The sequence below is a fragment of the Nelusetta ayraudi genome, unplaced genomic scaffold (genome assembly GCF_046127955.1).
Source record: "Nelusetta ayraudi isolate G7.1 ecotype Tasmania unplaced genomic scaffold, CSIRO-AGI_Nayr_v1 ptg000048l, whole genome shotgun sequence".
Lineage (NCBI taxonomy): Eukaryota > Metazoa > Chordata > Actinopteri > Tetraodontiformes > Monacanthidae > Nelusetta > Nelusetta ayraudi.
The window spans coordinates 5,657,501-5,676,795 of NW_027466098.1; the positions used below are offsets into that span (position 1 = coordinate 5,657,501).

General features: G+C 43.3%; 2 protein-coding genes and 3 non-coding genes across 5 annotated transcripts; 3 read left to right on the top strand and 2 right to left on the bottom strand.

Moving 5' to 3' along the window:
• The first annotated feature begins 1,773 nt into the window (after window positions 1–1,773).
• On the top strand, window positions 1,774–13,260 carry LOC142895136 (tyrosine kinase receptor Cad96Ca). Its single transcript, XM_076035931.1, has 11 exons — window positions 1,774–2,034; window positions 2,131–2,209; window positions 2,904–3,114; window positions 3,227–3,365; window positions 6,480–6,578; window positions 7,018–7,178; window positions 7,261–7,398; window positions 12,105–12,213; window positions 12,372–12,471; window positions 12,760–12,859; window positions 12,972–13,260. The coding sequence occupies exons 1-11, from the start codon at window positions 2,010–2,012 to the stop codon at window positions 13,083–13,085; spliced, it is 1,275 nt and encodes a 424-aa protein (XP_075892046.1). The 5' UTR covers window positions 1,774–2,009; the 3' UTR covers window positions 13,086–13,260.
• On the bottom strand, window positions 7,706–7,779 carry trnat-agu (transfer RNA threonine (anticodon AGU)). Its single transcript has one exon. It is a non-coding gene; the product is annotated as a tRNA-Thr (tRNA).
• On the top strand, window positions 11,220–11,293 carry trnat-agu (transfer RNA threonine (anticodon AGU)). Its single transcript has one exon. It is a non-coding gene; the product is annotated as a tRNA-Thr (tRNA).
• Window positions 11,536–11,609, bottom strand: trnat-agu (transfer RNA threonine (anticodon AGU)). Its single transcript has one exon. It is a non-coding gene; the product is annotated as a tRNA-Thr (tRNA).
• Window positions 13,261–16,320: 3,060 nt separating the features above from the next.
• LOC142895007 (sigma intracellular receptor 2-like) lies at window positions 16,321–18,349 on the top strand. Its single transcript, XM_076035733.1, has 3 exons — window positions 16,321–16,537; window positions 16,631–16,775; window positions 17,976–18,349. The coding sequence occupies exons 1-3, from the start codon at window positions 16,424–16,426 to the stop codon at window positions 18,347–18,349; spliced, it is 633 nt and encodes a 210-aa protein (XP_075891848.1). The 5' UTR covers window positions 16,321–16,423.
• Window positions 18,350–19,295: the final 946 nt, after the last annotated feature.

The following is a 19,295-nucleotide window of genomic DNA, read 5'->3' on the forward strand; positions in this document are numbered from 1 at the left end:
TTTTTGCGCGAGTCGTCAACCATGGCCCTTCATTCTACCCATTATTACAAGATGATTGAGATGATTATATTGAAAAAAAAATTTGGTTGGATGCAAATATTTAGTGGGGAAATCTCTAAATTCCTGCTGAGCTTCATCCATTCATCATCACCGGTGTGAGCTTTGTTTTTGTTTTGTTTTTATTCTTTAGCTTTTACACTTCGCCTGGAACCTCTTTCAAACTGTATGCATGGCAGAAGATGGACAGACAACTGATCCAAGTTTTATTTAAGAAAAAGTTCCCATATAAGTAGCCCAAACACAGATTAAGACAAGAGGCCATTGCTGTAGATTAACAGAATAACCTACAGTCTTTAATGTTATTAGCATGCTAAAACAAAATTAGCATCCTCAACCAGAGGGTGCGTCTCGGATTTATAAAATATAAAATTGATGTCCATCATCTCTCAAGACAAATGGAGAAAAGCCATAATGTGTGTCCAATGCAGGATGAGATGGAATTTCTCATTTGTATGGCACTTTATTTTCAGGACCTTCCTTCCACTCTCCAAAACTAAAGCAACTTCCATTTGTTTTGGTTTTTGTAAGTTTAAGAAAGTACTTCAGTTCTCACACAGCCGAATGAACCCAGGAATCCAGCAGCACCAGTCGCTCCGAGGACTCACTGCAGGTTTTGCTGCAACATGCGACTGATCCAAACTTGAACCCAAAAAAAAAAAATCCACTTCCTGTTCACCGTCAGCATGCTTCTGCAGTCACAGCGCTGCAGTTTAAAAATAGTTTCATCCGTCATCCTCCTCTCTTGACATGCGACAACCCTCGCTGCTGCGCGGCCTGTCTGCAGTAGAAACCGACGACCACAAGCAGAACATTTCCGTGAAACCTGGGCCGTGTGCAAGGGCTCGTGCTACTTAACCGCTCCTGTACTCGGACGGACATTTCTGCTGAATTCACCCACTGAAGCGACGAGTCTCATGTCTTGGAAGTCACACCTTTACTTACTTACAGTTTCCTTATTAAGTAAACGGTTCAAACCCCATCGGAGTGCTGTAGGACATTTAGAGAAACAGTAATTATTACTTGATTAGCATGCAGCACATCCTGTTTCTGCTTCTGCGTCTTCATTCATTATTTATGTTAGATCGGGACCTCATTAGAGTGAGTCAGGCAGAATCCATCCATTTACGATGGTAAAGTAGTAATTAGCACCTTTTCCATCAAAAGGTGAAGTTTAGGCCTGATTATTTTTTAGTGTTGGTGCTTTTTTAACATGTTTTCAGGAATTTGTCATCCAGCCATCAGTTTTCCACCCGCTGCGATTGTTTCATTAATTGCAAAAAAGAAATGTTTTATTATATTTATTTATTTATTTATTTATTTATTTATCATTTTTACTTTTTACTCAAGTACATTTCGGGTGCCCTCGCAACACTGAGTTCAGGAAGAAGTGCGTATTGAAAATGGATGGATAAACATTTCCGAAACAGTACTACTTTTACTTGAGTAGAGGAGTTGAATCAGTGTTTTTACTTTTATCAGAGTATATTTTAAACAAGTATCTGTACTCTTACCAAAGTACAGAATGTGAATATTGTAGGAAAAAGTCTGCAAGCACCCCCCCCCCCCCCCCCCCCCCCGCCCCCCAGCTAGGTGCTCATGTACTTGGTCCACTGCCGTCACTCAGGTTTTGTGCAGGAGCAAAAAAAACAAAAAAAAAACAAAAAAAAAACAGCTTCTGTTCATTTCCTCTGCCTGTGTTGTGGTCGAGACGAAGCCCCTGCTTGCTGACAGCGGGAGGCTTCCACCTCAACACGCTCCCTCGCCTCGGAGCGACTCGCAGTTAAACTGCGACTGGCGCTGCCGTGCGAAGCGAAGCGTCGAGGGGAGAGAGGATCCCAGGTCGTGGAATCGACCCGCCGTTTAAGGTTAATCCTGTTGAATTGAATTTTTGCCTCGTGATCAGCAACCATCCAGTTCGCCTCAGTTCAACATCACACAGATGTGACACGATGGACAACGAGACCTCCTGTCCAGGTGAGGCCCTGGAAAATACGACGTTGCCCTTCGCTTTTGCTCTGCTTGCATCGCTTTGGACCTGACCTGTCTGGTGCTTTTCTGGTGCTCCGTCAGTTCTGCAATACGTCATCATTGCAGTCCTGTCCTTCACCAGCCTGGTGTTCGCGCTGCTGTGGATGGTGTATTTCAGAAGGTAAGACACACCGGGGGGGGGGGGGGGGGATAAACTAAGAATAACAGCAGGCTTCCTGAGGCTTACTGAAGTTGCACATGAAGTATGTGGTTTGCTTGAAGAGGCGACGCGTTCAAGGCTTTCGATCAACAACATCAGGGATGTCAGTAGTTTGTGAGCGTCACTTTAATGTTTGAACCTTGCCCCCGAAGTGTCATAATGATCAATCAAGTGGATGCGTAACATCTGCAAAGTTCTGACCGTTTGTATTCATGAGTGCTGAGACGCAATGACTGCTAGGGCACCATTAATGATTTTTGGTATGAAAATAACATTGTTCCTCTTGGGCTGTTGGTTTTGATATACAGTATAATGAATAGAGGCTGATTGAATTTATTATAACTTTTCTAATATATACCAGTGCATATTATTTAATTTGTATGTTGTTATTATTCTTCACATTTTCATACATTCTCTTTCCTTGTGTTTTACCTCCTCCTTGTTGCACTAATGTTCTTTTTGTGTTTCACTCTCTTACTTTTGAGGTTCCGCTCATTTTCAATGCTGTCAACTTTACAGGCACATTAATACAAAATGATGCAACTATCAACATTTACCCCGTGTCTCTATTTGAACTTTAAACTACTCTGTGCACTTTTTCAATTAGTTTGATTTTTTTCCACATTGAATTCAACGACTTTACTTCCTGTCCCAGGTATCGCTCCTTGCTCCGAACCCCTCGCAGCATGCTGAACAAGTATTCCTTGCAGATGCCTGCCCCCCCGCTGGAAGCTCCCGCGATACCTCTCCCAGTGGTGGTGGTGGACGAGGGGGGGGACGGCGGGGGAGCCGCCCCTCCCCCCCCCGTGCGGAGCGGCAGCACGCAGCGGGCCTCCTCCAGGAGACTGTGGAAAGGCCTGCAGCAGGTGCTGATGACCTACTGACTCTGTCATACAGGAACTTCCACATGCACTGCCTTCACGCGGCATTTGTTTCACCCCCCCCCCCCCCCCCCCGTTCCACCGTCTCTCTCCCAAGGCCCCTCGTTTCACCAAGTCAGACCTGAACCTGCTGCAGCTGATCAAAGCCGGGAAGGAAGGCATCTTCTACCAGGCCAGGATGAGCAGGGGGACGTGCAGGGGCCACAGCATGTTCACCTGCAAGATCAGCAAGGAAGGTAGGTAGACTGCGGTGTGATAGACCAGTGCTTCTCAACTGGCGGAGGCTCAGGACCCACAATTTTTTTCCCCTTATTGCGAAGACGCGACCCAAATTTATTCCACAAAAATAAAAACGCTAGCCCACTATCTATCATGTGTAATAAAATGTATTGAAATAATTAAATTGAATTGTGTGTCCTGCAAAATAAATGCCCAGCATTTCCTCTGTAAACATAAATATTTTAATATCCTTAAGCGAATGGTGATAGTATCGTAAAAATAACAGCAACTTCCAGTTGTTTTCTTTGTTTTACTTTGTTCATGTTCTTTGAGCACTCTGCAGTCTGCATCAGTGTTGCCAACTCCTCAGTAAGGAAAGTCGCTATTGGCAGTCCTGAAAGTCGCTACAAGTCGCCAAATGACGCATCATTGACAATTTGCATCATTGACAATTTGCACTTGATTGCAACGGATGCTGTAGGAGAGGAATAACGTCTTGGGAGAAACAAAAAGAGAGTAAAAAAAAAACACCCTAAATATGTTTTAGGTATTTTATTTTATTTTATATAAATATATATATAGATATAGATATAGATATAGATATTCATTATTTTAAATATATTTACCACAATCTACCCAATATTATTTTCATAAACATGGTATTGTTTAATATGATTGACATTTTCTGGAATTGTGTTTCAATGCGCAGTATCGTTGGCTCGTTAATTAGTGAAGAGGTTTGGCTTGTCGGAGCCTCACAGCTGCTTTCATGAGTGTCGCATATCCTTAGCTCACCTCGCGGGTGGGAAAAACCCAGAAAAAAGGTCATGGACTCAAAAGTAACAGCACAGGTGCTGCCGTATATATATATGTATATATATATATATATATATATATATATATATATATATATATATATATATATGTATATATATATATATATATGTATATATATGTATATATATGTATATATATGTATATATATACATATATATATATATATATATATATATATATATATATATATATATATATATATATATATATATATATATATATATATATATATATATATATAAAACATTATCTTGATAATACCCTAATAAGAGAGCAGCTGAAGTACAAAAAAAAAAAAACAAAGCACCAGGAGTTCTAACTCACTCCCAGCGTCCTCAGGGCTCTCTTGGCTTCAATAGTCATTCGGGTCCGACAACTCACTCTGTAAACCATCCTGTACCTTACAGCACTCCCCAGACACCAAAACACCCTCGGCCTCCACGACAAAGTACAGTCTTTGCTGTAGGCGAGAACAGATTTAGTCAAAGCAGAGAAGGTCAGCTAGAAGATCGTCTTTGTGGATACCCAGGCAACTGCTGGGACGTGACCTGTTCACTCTGCTCATTGTGAATAGTAGAAGAACAAAGAACTTCGGAATAGGACATATTTCCGGTGGTAGCTGTGTTAACTAAAAAATGTTTTAAATCTAAACCACAACTAGCTTTTATCTAGACCATGAGTCTGTGAATGGAAAAAAATACATGCATCCACACTGTCTGTTACTCTTAACCTCTGATCCCAGTCAGTCTAGACCAGGGGTGTCCAAAGTTTTTTCACTGAGGGCCACATACATAAAAATATAGGAGGGGCTGGGCCACTTACTAGAAATTAGGTATTTAGCCTTAACTTTAGTGTATTAAAGTTAGAAATAAATGGATCTTTATTGACTTATTCAGAAAAAGCTTTGGTAGCTCATTCTCAGAACAGCAGCCTCAGAGTTCTTCTTAGACAGAAGATTTACAGTACAGAGAAAAAACAATGAAGGGGAAAATGGGACGGGTACATTTCAAGCTTGTTATTTCAGTTATTAGGCTTAGCAACACAGCTGTTAACGTTCGTTTGAAACGGTTGTCAACATTAACAGACTGGACTGGACTTAATAACTGGAGTGCTGCATTATTCTGCTGAGTGTCAGCTGCGCTGGGTGTGTAAACCGGGCCATCCAGCTGCGGTGCTGATCCGACGCCACTCGGGTCAAAAATCCTGACAAATGTCACTCGATCAAGGAGGAAATCTGCATCAGATGAGATCAGCTGACTTTGCGTGTGCAGTGTGTACGCTGTGCACAGCGGTGTGCACTCTGTGTGTTAACAAGAAAAACGCATCTCAGAAAGTGGTGCGCAAAAGCAGGGTAGTGACAGAATTGATGCGCATTATTGATATCTGTCGCGTGGGTACCTGCACATGCATGCTTATTAACACACACACACGGGTACTGTGGAATATATTTTTTACTCACCTAAAGTGGGAACTGCATTGCACTCAGTGGGAGCAGCTCCCCCTGGTGTTAAAACGAAGAAGTGCAACACACTCGGGCAAAAGTTGAAGTGCGGGCCATATTCTATTCCATTTATAAAATTTCTTGCGGGCCAATTAAAAATGGACTGCGGGCCGCAGTTGGCCCGCGGGCCGCAGTTTGGACACCCATGGTCTAGACAGAGAACTGCACACACAGAATCCTGAATGTTCTGAAGGCTTCAGGTTTTTACTCAACAGCGTAACCAAACACTTATTGCTTTTGGAGGAAAAGCTGCCTCACTGTCTTCATTTTTTTCTTGTGTTCTGAGTTGAGTTGTGAAGCAGCACCTGAGAAATACAATTTGGGAAATGAATATGTATTGTTTTGTGTCAAAACTCAACGACTGTCGCCCACAGTAGCTGTCCTTTTCTGCTAATTCCATCAGGTCAGCGAGAATGTGCTCAGATTCCATTCGTGTAGGATTCGACTCATGAAGGACCAATTTTGTACAACCTTTAAGTCTCGTCTCTGACAAGAAAGATATATTCTATTCTATTCAAATCTATTTTAGTACTTTCTGCCTGCTTTTAAAACCTGTAATTGACCTGCAAAGCTTTTTTTTTTTTTTTTTTTTTTTTTTTTTTAATCTTTGGAGAACTCTATATTATTGAATGATTAATCATGCGAACTTGCTCCATTGGGATAGGTTTTGTTTTGATTTGTTTTCCCCAATTACTTCTACTGTACATGTCTTCTATCTACACGGACAGCTGCATTTTTTTCTGTCCGGTGGAAGAGCTTTGAGTTCATCGTTCTCCTTCTGTTGGTCCCTGAGGTGTCCGGCCCAAATATGTGGAAACGGAGATTTCGATCATGAGAAAACTGTCGCATCACAAAAACATCCTGCAGCTACTGGACTGGAACACTGCTGAGGGTGAGGCGCCTTCACACACTCAGAGTGACGCGCATGGATAAAACTGCCCTCGGGCCTTTCTTCCTCACTACAGTTCAGTCACGTCTAGGCATCCGGATTGAAAACAATATCTTTATTTCGCATTATGGATGCTAGAATAGAAGCAATGAAGCAAAACCTGCGAAAATAATATAATAAATACATCTATGTAATACATATGAAAACAGAGCCTACTGGTAGTTGCTGGGTAGATGGTGGGGTTGCAAAGAAACAAAACAAAAACACATAGGCACTGGCAGTGCGGCAGTGAGTTGGGGAACTTGGGAGGGTTTAAATAGCCTGACCAATCAGCTGAGGATAGCCACCCATCAGCTGATTGGTCACTTGAGTCGTCTGCCTGAACCATAGCTCCATCGCTCCATGATTAATAATCAACCCTGTTCACCCTCACACTCTGCAGAGCCTTACATTCTCATCATGGAATACGTCAGCTGTGGCACCCTGAGGACCTTCCTGCAGACCCAGAGGGCTCACCTGATTTCAGACCCCGAGCTGCAGAGCCTCCTCACCATCGCCTCCTACCACATTGCCTTGGCTGTGCAGCATCTACATTCCAAAATGGTAACGCTCAGAGATGGAATTATTTCAACGAAAAGTAATAAAGACAATAAAAGCATTTTTTTTTTTTTTTTTTCCCCGGCAGATTGTGCACTGTGACTTGGCTCTGAGGAACATCATGGTCAACAAGTTTCCCTGGGAGGTGAAGTTGGGTGAGTTCGGACTGGCCCGGGACATGACAAGCATGGCGAGCCGCCGCAGCTACCGATGGAAAAACCCACGGGTGAGACGTCACGCACACATACACACGCACATGCTCTCTCCCGCACCGCTACAAATGGTCCTGGCCATGGAAGACATTTTTCACTTCAGTGTTCTGAATTAGTATTGCTGCAAAGTTTTGGATGTTACTGCTGACATTCTGGCTATGGTTTCGATGCAACAGTGGTAAAAGTCACTTTGCTGTATATATATGAGATTCTGGGTTTAAATCCTGGGATTGCCCTCTTCAGTTTGCAGACAAACCTTTGACTGACGGCTTACTGAAATCTCAACAGTCCCATTTGAGGAAGACCGTTCCTTGGTGAAAAAGGCACTGCTGGGATTTGAACCCAGGATCTCCTGTTTACTAGACAGGCGCTTTCACCAACTAAGCCACAGCGCCTGGCTCAAAGAGGTTTCGGATAAGCAGTTGACGATCAGGTATAAGGTAAGGGGGGTGCAAATCCACAAGGGTTCAAAGTGGGGTGTTCTGGTTCCCAGACCCCTACCAGCAGAACGAATGTGGAATGGACCTTCTTACTGAGAAGTGACTGAAATTGAATGAGCATCTTTTGAAAAACCCCTTTGTTCCAAGGTGATGTGGCTTAGTTTGTCAAAGCACCCGTCTTGTAAACAGAAGGTCCTGGGTCCAAATCCCAGCAGTGCCTTTTTTCAATATGAAAGCTAACTCTAAGTGCAATACACTGAAGGTTTATTGGAGCACTAGACAGTGACTTTGGGCAAACAGAGCCTCAGTTTAGAGTGGTGGTGCACTGATGCTTTGTTGTAGTAGGAGACAGATGCTTTGGACAAAAATAAACTCAATTTTCCTTTTCTCAGGATAGTTAATGTAGGCTGAGTTTAGGCTAAAAAGCTGTGATGCACCTACGTTTCTCTAAAAATACACTGCTGGGATTTGAACCCAGGATCTCCTGTTTATCTAGACAGGCACTTTTCCCAACTAAGACACAGCACCTGGAGAGTAAGCACTTCCAAAAAGATCTTCAGCAAATTTTTATTAAAAAAAATCAAGAATATTGCTGCAAAATTTTGGCTGTTGCCATCATTCTAGCGTTGGTCTCAATTCAACGGCTCATGTTGTTAGGCGGCTCACTTGGCAGTATGAGGACCATAGTGATGATGTTGATGTCCGTGTTGTCGCAACCAGCACTCCCCTCTTGGTAGAACTAAATTTGACAAAGTAAAAAAACAAAACAAAAAAAAGAAAACAGAAAAAAAACCTTGTTTGAACCGTGCTGGACTCTGACTGAAAACAGTTGGGCCACAGGACAATTAACAGTAGGTGCTAAACCCACCGTAATCCTATCCTCAGGAAAGACAAAATTTGCTCGCAGGAATTGTATGGCACTCCAACAAACCATCAATTCATTCACATCTGTTGAGAACAACCTGCGGTGGATTCGTCAGGCTGCAGCAGTGGAGTGTGGATGTTGAAGGAATCCTCGTTGACACCGACTTGATTGCATAAAGCAGGTTTATTACAAAGAAGTCATGTATCAAACAGGCGCCTGAGGAGGTCGTGTGTCCAGATGTGCACAAACTCTCACAATCTCTCAACCTCATCAGAACAGTTCGAACATCACCTTCTTATACACACAGGTCTCATCATTATGCAGATTTCCTTATAAGGAGGACAAAGAGATAGATGTGAAACAGGAGACGGAGGGATGGGAAAGTTACAGAGCAGAGTTGGAATGTGCGTTGTCTAAACAATCTTCCTAGGGAGTTGACATGAAACCATCCTGGGGAAGTAGCCTTATACAGAAACTGCGCTAACCAGACGTCTGTTTGTCTTATCAGGCAAGAGGCCTGTAGGAGTAGGACCAAAGCTTCAGACACCACAAACCCAAAGGAAAAAAAGCAGTCAACAAGAGGGGCTGTATCGAGCTGCCACTGTAACAGATGTCTAGGAAGCAAAACATCCTGACCTTGAACCCTTGTCTACTCTATCCCTTCATCTTGCTAATGTATTTTTTAGTTTTCCTTATGTAGATCTTTAGTGAACAGGAAGGTCTTTGTCTAAACGGTGGGACCCTTTACCTGTGTTTCAGTTATACACCTCTTTGCCTCCAGGTGCTGTCGCTTAGTTGGTCAAAGCATCTGTCTTGTCAGGCCCGGCCCTAACCAATGCGGCACCCGAGGCAAGATTTTAGGTGGCGCCTCCCTTGCGTTGCAGTAAATGACACTGCTGGTGTGCATACTCAAAAGCAACTGAATCTTGAACATTGTTTTATTAACAGAAAGCAATAGCCCAATCAAAAGGTTTTGGACAAATTAGAAAGAAATACAAAAAAAAAGAACATGAAATACAACATAAATAGCTTACAAAAAGTGTAAGATTTTAATACCCACAACATGAAAAGTGTAAACAAATGACAAATGAATAACTTATAAATACAATATACTGTAAGTAAGGCACTGCACACAATAAGTTACTAAAAAAAACAGTATTGACAATGTATATATATATATTTATATATACACATATATATATATATATAAGGGTAGGGTAGTATGTAAGGTATGTAAGGTAGAATAGGAATAGCATTTTGATCAACTCTTACAAGCTAAGAAAACATGCGCTAACCAGATATCAACAAAAATGTCAACACATTTTAGTTTATAACACTTGCTGAATATATCGAATATTTAGATATTTCCCGATGGAAAGTAAGGTGTAGTGGCGCCCCCTGGATGGACGGCGCCCTTAGCCTTAGCCTATACTGCCTATGTCACGAGCCGGCCCTGTGTCTTGTAAACAGGAGATCCTGGGTTGAAATGCCAGCAGAACCTTTTTAGAGAAACTTCAGTGCATCACAGCTCTTTAGCTTAACCCCAAGGGTGGGCAAACCTTTTGACTGGTGAGCCACAACAGGTTCTAAAATTTGCCAGAGGGCAAATGAAATGGCTCTGAAAAATGAATGAAATACAGCAATTTTATGACTTACTTACTATTGATATAATTCCTTCAAATTCGGGGTGCTGGATTAAACAGCTGAACAGGCCGCATATGCCTCCCCCCGGGCCATAGTTTGCCTGGCTTTAACCTCAACCTATATCAACTATCCCAATTAAAGGGAAATTGATATGATGTATGTTTGTCCAAAGTCAAGGCCAGCTTTCATATTGAAAAAGGCACTGCTGGGATTTGAACCCAGAATCTCTTGTTTACTCGACAGGCACTTTGACCAAGTAAGCCACAGCACTTTGAAATGAAGGGGTTCAGTATCATCTGCTTTTGACAAGAGGAATTACATACCTGATTGGACATGAAAATTGAATAAGAACAGTTCGGTGCCCGCAGAGTCAACACTAGGTGTTGTAGCTTAGTTGGTCAAAATGTCTGGCCTGTAAACAGGAGATCCTGGGTTCAGATCCCAGCAGTGTATTTTTAGAGAAACGTAGGTGCATCACAGCTTTTTAGCCTAAACTCAGCCTACATTAACTATCCTGAGAAAAGGAAAATTTAGTTTATTTTTGTCCAAAGCACCTGTCTCCTACTACAACAAAGCATCAGTGCATTCATATCTTTTTAGTACAACCAAAAGAAGAGAAGCAGTCCATAAGAGGGACCTTGTTTCAAGGTGCTGTTGGCAACAGGTGCCCGACATCCTGACTTTGAACCATTGAGGCCTCTATCCCTGTATGGAATACATCTACTTTTGATAGGAACAACCATAACGTTGTCTTTCCACTATAACGTTAGATTAGGTTTAGTTTAAAATAAAATGTCACAATCTCACTAAATTTGAACTGATTTGAACCCAGGATCTCTTGTTTATACCTCACCATCAACTGCTTATCCGAAATCTCTTTTATCCAGGCGCTGTGGCTTAGTTGGTGAAAGCGCCTGTCTAGTAAACAGGAGATCCTGGGTTCGAATCCCAGCAGTGCCTTTGTCAACATGCAGACAAACCAACAGCACAGTCTTTACTTGTTTAATGGAAGACAATGTAAAGGTGACTTGCTTTTGGCAAGAGTCTTGCTAGATCAGCCCTGTGGATTGGAACCCCTATGAATATTATCTGCATCTCAACTGTTTAACCAAGGACCATTGTCACGGTGCAACACATCCTGACGTCGCCATTACACAAGTTAAGTTTAGGCTAAACAGTCAATACTGCCGTCATGTTGAAAAAGGCACTGCTGGGATTTGAACCCAGGATCTCCTGTTTACTAGACAGGCACTTTAACCAACTAAGCCACAGCGCCTGGAGGCTGTGAGGATCTGAAAAATACTTCACGATTGATTACCACAAATCAAAGAACATTTTTGGCCCCCATGCATCTATGCACATGCATAAATGTATGGAAATGTGTAGATGTAAACTTTGCACTTCCCTCATTACAGTAAATGAGACATCTCATTTACTGCATCTAGTGTGCAGCTGAACTGAGTGCTTTAGAAGGGCTGTCACTCTTTCTGCTCTGACCACAGCTTGTTGGGGGGAAAACAACATCATCTGCAACAGGAAGCAGCACTTCTCAAAAGTCTCTCTCTTAGGCAGTTTTCAAAAAGCCCATAAACTTCAAATTGTTTCCACCACGAGGGCAATGGATCATTTAACAATCATCTTCATAGATTTCTTGGCCAGCAAAAGGTTTTACAATGTCAAACAGAGTTTTGAGTTCAACAATTTAACTTCATAAGTCTTTTCAGTTTTGTTGTCCTCGTGTAATATCACATTTCATGCTTTTGCCAAACAGCGAGTCCCACTGCGCTGGTACCCACCAGAGTACTTCAAGAACAACTTTTACAGCTTTAAAGGAGATGTTTGGGCATTTGGTATTGTGCTGTGGGAGATGCAGACATTCGGTGAGTTGGTGGCTTCAGTTCTCAAAAGGCTACATATACTGTATGGAGGTTTCTTTGAAATGAGAAAAAAAGAAAAAAAAAGCTATTTGTATCAACAGTATTACCTATCATGTCTGGTACAGTTGTTTAATTTTATGTTAAAATGATTCCACTTTCAGGCACACTGCCATATCCAAATCTGGAGACCTCAGAGGCTGTGGTGTATCACATCTGTATTGGGCATAAGAACACAAACCCTGAAGGATGCAGACCAGAAATGTGAGGAAACGATAAAAATAAATGAAAACGCCCTGTTATCTGCGGTGCATCAACCGATGTAAAATCATTTTTGTTTTTCTGTGCAACTGTTGTTCTATAGATGGATTGGTGGATAGATAGGTGGTTGCTGCTTTTCGTAGACCTTTAAAGTTCTCACAAGTTCTAATGCTTAAACCAAATAACACAAAGCCAACTCCCTCAATAACCAGTTTGAGCTGCATTGTTAATCTTGTCATGTTATTCATCATCATTTTTTGCTTGACAAATCTCAACTGTCTTATCCAACAGGCTTCATATTATGCATGAGTGCTGGCAGGAACCATATTCCCTGAGACCCGTATTCATGAACATTGTTGGCGAGCTGGAGACCATCATTGAAAATGACGCGGTGAGAAAAAAAGAAGGCCAAGCCTTTCCACAAATTTACCAAACAGTTCATGTATTTTTGAAAAATAAAAATTTTGTTTCCATTATTGTGACATATTTTTTCTTTTTTTTAGGACTACGTGGATGTTCAGAGTCCACAGGTTTTGGTCAAAGATGAGTCGGAATATCATGGAACTGAATGTCTCCAGGCAGCCAGTGCTTTGATGGAAAATATGAATGCAATTTGAAAGCCAATTTAAAAAAGCCAATTTTAAAAGCCAAAATAAATAAGCAGAAAAATTATGATGTAAATCTACCATTGCTGTAATTGGCTAGTAAATAAGATGTGTTTATGATTTCACTGTATTTTTTTTTTTCATTTTATTTATATAATTTTTAATTGCGTAAATAAATCATCTGTCATGTAATTCAGGTGTTCTATTTCTCTTTAACCTCCGCAGAGAAAGCAAATCTCTATTTTTCAATAACTTCCGGTATCTCAATGCAACAAATAGTCAAATAATGAGAGTATCAAGATTAGTTGTTAGGCACATATAATAATTTTAGCACACCTAAAACTACCATAGTCAAAAGAGACAAAATAAAAAGAGAAATGTGATTCATATACACGCCTTCATTTTGGAATTCTACGACCCAAGGTTTAAAGCCCCTGCATGTGACCAGCAGGACCAACAGAATATTAGCATGTCTGTCATCATGCCAAAATTACCAGTTACACCTGCAGAAAAAGTAAGCGAAAGAACAGGCAAAAAAGGAGATCATCAAAGATAGCAAACAAACTGGTACAACAGGCTAAGAAAACCAAAAGGCCAGCCACCACCTCCTCTGGTCCAGTCAGACCCCCTCCCTCCTCTGGACCAGCCAGACCTCCTACCTCTGGACCAGCCTCCTCCCATGGCCCTACCAGACCTCCTCCTTCCTCTAGACTAGCCAGACCTCCTCCATCTGGACAGCCAGACCTCCTTCTGGCCCTGCCTCCTCCTCTGGACCAACCAGACCTCCTCCCTCTGGACCAGCCAGACCTCCTCCTCTGGACTAGCCAGACCTCTTCCCTCTGGACCAACCAGACCTCCTCCTCTGGCCCTGCCAGCCCTCCTCCCTCTGGACCAGCCAGACCTCTTGCCTCTGGACCAGCCAGACCTCCTCCCTCTGGACCAGCCAGACCTCCCCCTCTGGACTAGCCAGACCTCTTCCCTCTGGACCAGCCAGACCTCCTCCTCTGGCCCTGCCAGACCTCCTCCCTCTGGACCAGCCAGACCTCTTCCCTCTGGACCAGCCAGACCTCCTCTGTCTGGACCAGCCAGACCTCCTCCTCTGGACCAGCCAGACCTCCTCCTCTGGACCAGCCAGACCTCCTCCTCTGGCCCTGCCAGACCTCCTCCTCTGGCCCTGCCTCCTCCCTCTGGACCAGCCAGACCTCCTCCTCTGGCCCTGCCAGACCTCCTCCTCTGGCCCTGCCAGACCTCCTCCCTCTGGACCAGCCAGACCTCTTCCCTCTGGACCAGCCAGACCTCCTCTGTCTGGACCAGCCAGACCTCCTCCTCTGGACCAGCCAGACCTCCCCCTCTGGACCAGCCAGACCTCCCCCTCTGGACCAGCCAGACCTCCTTCTGGCCCTGCCAGAGGGAGGCAAATCATCATCTGGACCAGCCAAGTTCTTTCCTCTCTTTTATGCCAAGCAAAGGTCTCCCCTACCTCTTGCACACCAAATTCAGAAAATGCATATGGAGCAAAATGGAGCAACCTTTTTGTTGTTGTTGTTGTTGTTGTTGTTGTTGTTGTTGTTAATGTTAAGCCTTTTGACTGACCATGTTGCCTCACAGGTGGCTGTAAGTGGATTCAGACGCCTGCCATTGTGTATTCTGTCCACGAGGCCACCACGCTGGTGCCCATCCTGAGCCACATCATGTTCTATGAGTTCCCAGTGTGGCCGCAAGCTGGTCCCCAGACACTGCAGGAGTGCTTGCTGCTGCTCTCCATCTATGCTCCCTACCTGCTGGTTCCTTTGCTGATACTCTTCACTATGCTGCTGTCCCCCACTTACAACTTACAACAAAGGGAACACGTCAGCAGCAACAGTGAGAACTTGCCAACCAGCTCCAAGGAGTGGAAGATTGGGTTTCTGGCGCTTGTGGCCCTGGAGCTTGCAAAGTACAGCATCGATATTGCAGGCCTCACCAAGACCAGACTACATGGGGAGGACTCCCTGACAGAGCTTGGTGTGGGATTTTCTTCTGGAAAGGGGTCATCCATGGAGTCGGCTTTGCCATGAAAACCCGACTACAGCAGAACACTCCAGAATCCCCAATTGGCATCAACAAAAGACTGATGACTTGCCGTATTCCCCTCGTAAAAGCTCAATCCACCACCCTTATCAATGCTTATGCACCAACTCTTGACCAACAACAACATCAAAGAGGACTTTTACTGGATGCTAGACACTATACAGAACACTCCGAAAACAAACAGGCTCATACTCATGGTATATTTCAAAGCTAGAGTGGGCACAGAGCATCTGGTATGGAAAAGGGTCATTTGCCGGCATGGAGTGGGGAAAATGAACAGCAATGGACTGCGCCTCCTCTCCCTCTGTGCAGGACAACACCTCGTCATCACAAACACCATCTTCCAGATGAGGAACAGGCTCAAAACAACCTGGCAACATCCTCGCTCAAAACACTGGCAGCTCCTGGACTATGCAATTGTCCGTCAAGAGAGCAGACAGGCTGTTCTTGCCACCCAAGTCATGCGTGGAGCTGAGTGTTGGATCAACCATGTCATGGTCAGATCCAAGCTCCACATGAACATTCGACCCCGTTGTCTAAAAACAGCCCGTACCAGAAGACTTAACCCCCCCCACCTCAGCCAACCTCAGGCAGCTATATGCAAGTGTGGCAAGGCGCAGTGGGCTCAGGTGGGCTTCAAACCTCAGACTCCTGGTTGATAGTCACTTTGACCAACTAAGCCACAACGCCTGGAGGCTATGTGGATCCAAAAGATACTAAATTATTTATTACCACAAATCAAAGAATATTTTTGACCTCCATGCATGTATGCACATGCATAAATGTATGGAAATGTGTAGATGGAAACTTTGTGGAAACTTTTGAGAGCCTTGCAGTTATTAAGTCCACAATGAAAGCCAAGAACGGGACAGCCTCAACCATGACCACCTTGTCTGTCATAATACCAAAATGACCAGTTACACCTGCAGAAAAGAAAGTGAAAGCACAGGCAAAAAGGGAGAAAAGGCTGAGTGAGGCAGCAAGGGTGCAGTCATCAAAGATGGCAAACAAACTGGTACAGAGGGGCCACTGGCTAAAGTGATCAAAGTGACAACCAGTCAACCAGTGTGTTACGTGAAGACGCAGAGCAATAAAGTTACTAGGACTCTGGACTCTGGTGTGCACGCCTCGTGAATACATTGGGAACGCCGCCCTCACCCTCTGCCAGCCATAGGACAGTCATAGGATTGATCTTCGAACCCAGGATCGTACTAAGCCTACAGGGTGAACGTAACCTACTCCCAACTGTCTGCTGCTGCGGTCTTCTCGATTGAGCAACCATGTCTATCCGAGTATTAGAAATCCTTTTTTTCCTCTACTTCTTATCTCGCATTCCGATCACACTATTTATCGACTTACAGGCGCTGCTTCCTGCACACGTGTACCCGCAGACGGTGAGTGCCAGTGTTTAGAGAAGTGGACTCGAGTTCCACGTCAAGTTGCCGTGTGCGCGTGGGTTTTTGTGGTGACAGTTTTCCTTGCGGCAGCTGAGAGATGTCCTGGAGTGGTACTCGGCCGACTTCAAGGACCCCATGGTGACGGAGTCTCCCGAGTGGTTCAAAACCTTTGTTTTCTGCGGGGCCCTGCTCCAGTTGCCTTTCTTCCCCATTGCTGCTTATGCTTTCCTCAAAGGTCAGTTGGCTTCCACCTCCAACACTGCTTTACGCTCTGCTGTCGGTTGAAATTAACTTTGGGAACTTTAGTAAGTCACAAAAACAGACACAAATTCTCCTTTGTGCCTCCTTTCATCCGAGCACTGAATGCCTCACAGTAGCAGAGAGAGGTGCTGTCTACCGTTTGATGTCTGGTTTGGCCATTGCACTGTGTGGGACTGCACTTTATTTGACTTAATGCACATTTTGGAGTACTATATATATATTTTCTAACAGTTTTAATCAGTATCAGTAGCTTAGTTTATGGTAGACGTTGTTTTTTCTTTAAAAAAAATACTTTTTATCTCTCTTACAGTTCATGATATTTATATTTGTATTACTATTTTATTATATGTATGTGTGACGTATGTTTGTTATATTGTGCCATTTCATGTTTTTACCTTTGTGGGTCCTATGTGCTGCAACCCAATTAAAGAAACTGAAACTGAAACTGAACTGAAGTCTGGGAGAAAAATATGGCTCGTCGGACTGAGTGAGCGCTGCGAAAGTCAGTGCGAACCTGAGCTCTGCTGGATGTCTGCAGTCATTACACTGGGAAAAAAATACACTAACACGTAGAGTTTATTTGCACTTCGTACATAAGGTGCTTGGGTGATTAAAACAGGTGTGTCTTTTTTAGGAGAATGCAACAATATCATTATTTAAAAAATAAATAAATCGCAAAAACAGTGAGAGTAAGTCAATCAGTGGGTGACGGTTCCAGTTGGCACCTGATGGAGGAAGTAATAGAATAATTATGAACTTTGAACTTTTTCCTACTGTTGCTGAATGATAGCACTCCAATGCATGTTGGGAACTTAGTCTGACCACTTTAGTGAAACGTTTTTATTCAGATGTGAATTAATCGGAAAATCAGGACACAATTTTAAATTCTGGGGGATAAAATACCACAAGCTGTGCAGCAGATAAATATCTTATTAGTTGCACTGCATTAATTTGCTTGTGTGTCACTGCATCTAATAAAAGACATTATTCTGATGTATGTTCTGCCTAACCAGCACCCATACAAAAATGTTCATTGTGTGTTGATTGAGTGAACAAAATCCGTTCTTCCCTCCTCCATTCCTGTAAGACTGAGCAACAGCAACTATTGTAACTGGCCCTAGGTCAGAAAATACAAATCTCTTTCAGCCTTTTGACTGACCATGTTGTCTCACAGGTGGCTGTAAGTGGATTCGGACGCCTGCCATTGTGTATTCTGTCCACGAGGCCATCACGCTGGTGCCCATCCTGAGCCACATAATGTTCTATGAGTTCCCAGTGTGGCCGCGACCTGGTCCCCAGACACTGCAGGAGCGCTTGCTGCTGCTCTCCATCTATGCTCCCTACCTGCTGGTTCCTTTGCTGATACTCTTCACTATGCTGCGGTCCCCCACTTATAACTTGCCAGCCAGCTCCAGGGAGTTGAAGTTTGGGTTGTTTGGTTTTGATGTCCATTTAAAGAATGATGATGAAAAATTTGGTCTGGGAATTTCTCATCCTCTGGGCAGATTTTTGGGCAGAGATGGCCTTTCTTTTGATATCAAAAAATAAAAACATTTCAGTATGACTTTTCTATACCTGCCTCCTTGGTTGAGACATGTGCCAAGGCCAACACACACACACACACACACACACACACACACACACACACACACACACACACACACAGACTTCGTAGAGACAGAGACTTGCTCACACAAACACTGCTGGCTGTATTCTTTTTTTTTTAATCATCGTCGCTTGTAATTCTACGTATGTCAGGGGTCTCAAACTCGCGGCCCGCGAGACGATATTTTGTGGCCCGCACCTTAATATGAAAGTTTAATATTAGTGTGGCCCGCGAGTATTATAAGAATGGCACTTCACAGTGTTGTGTGCGGAGCTTAACAAACCTACCAATCACAGTGGGGTATATGGCTCTCAGGGCGGGACATCGACAGGGCTTGATGCAAGCAGAGAAACATTTCTCAATGAGTGAAAGTTACAGCAGCGTTGCCATGTAGAGTTTTCTTCCGTGCCTGGCTGGCTGCCTCGTTTCTACTGTATTAGGCAAACGCGGATGTTCGTCCCTGCGCGTTTCGTTCACAAAAAAGTTGCTGCCCAGCGAGACATTATACGTAAATATGTCTCTCTCTGACAAGATAAATCAAAATGATGCGTACGCGGTGAGATAAAATAAAAGTAAGGAACTATATATATATATAATTATATATTTTTTTATTTATTTGCATTGCCTCACATGATGAATACTACATAGATTTCTATATATGTCATTTGTTTCCTTTTTTTTCATCCTATTTTACATTCACAACAACAACAACAACAACAACAGCATGGTGTCATTTTCACTTCTTTTTCCTGCAACAACACGCCGGACAACACTCTGGGAGCAGTCGCCTTTTTGCGCTCGCTATCCCGGTACTTTCTACCATCTACAAATGCCATGAGGTTCATTTCATCATGAAAGACATTAACATCAGATGCAAAAGCAAAGGAA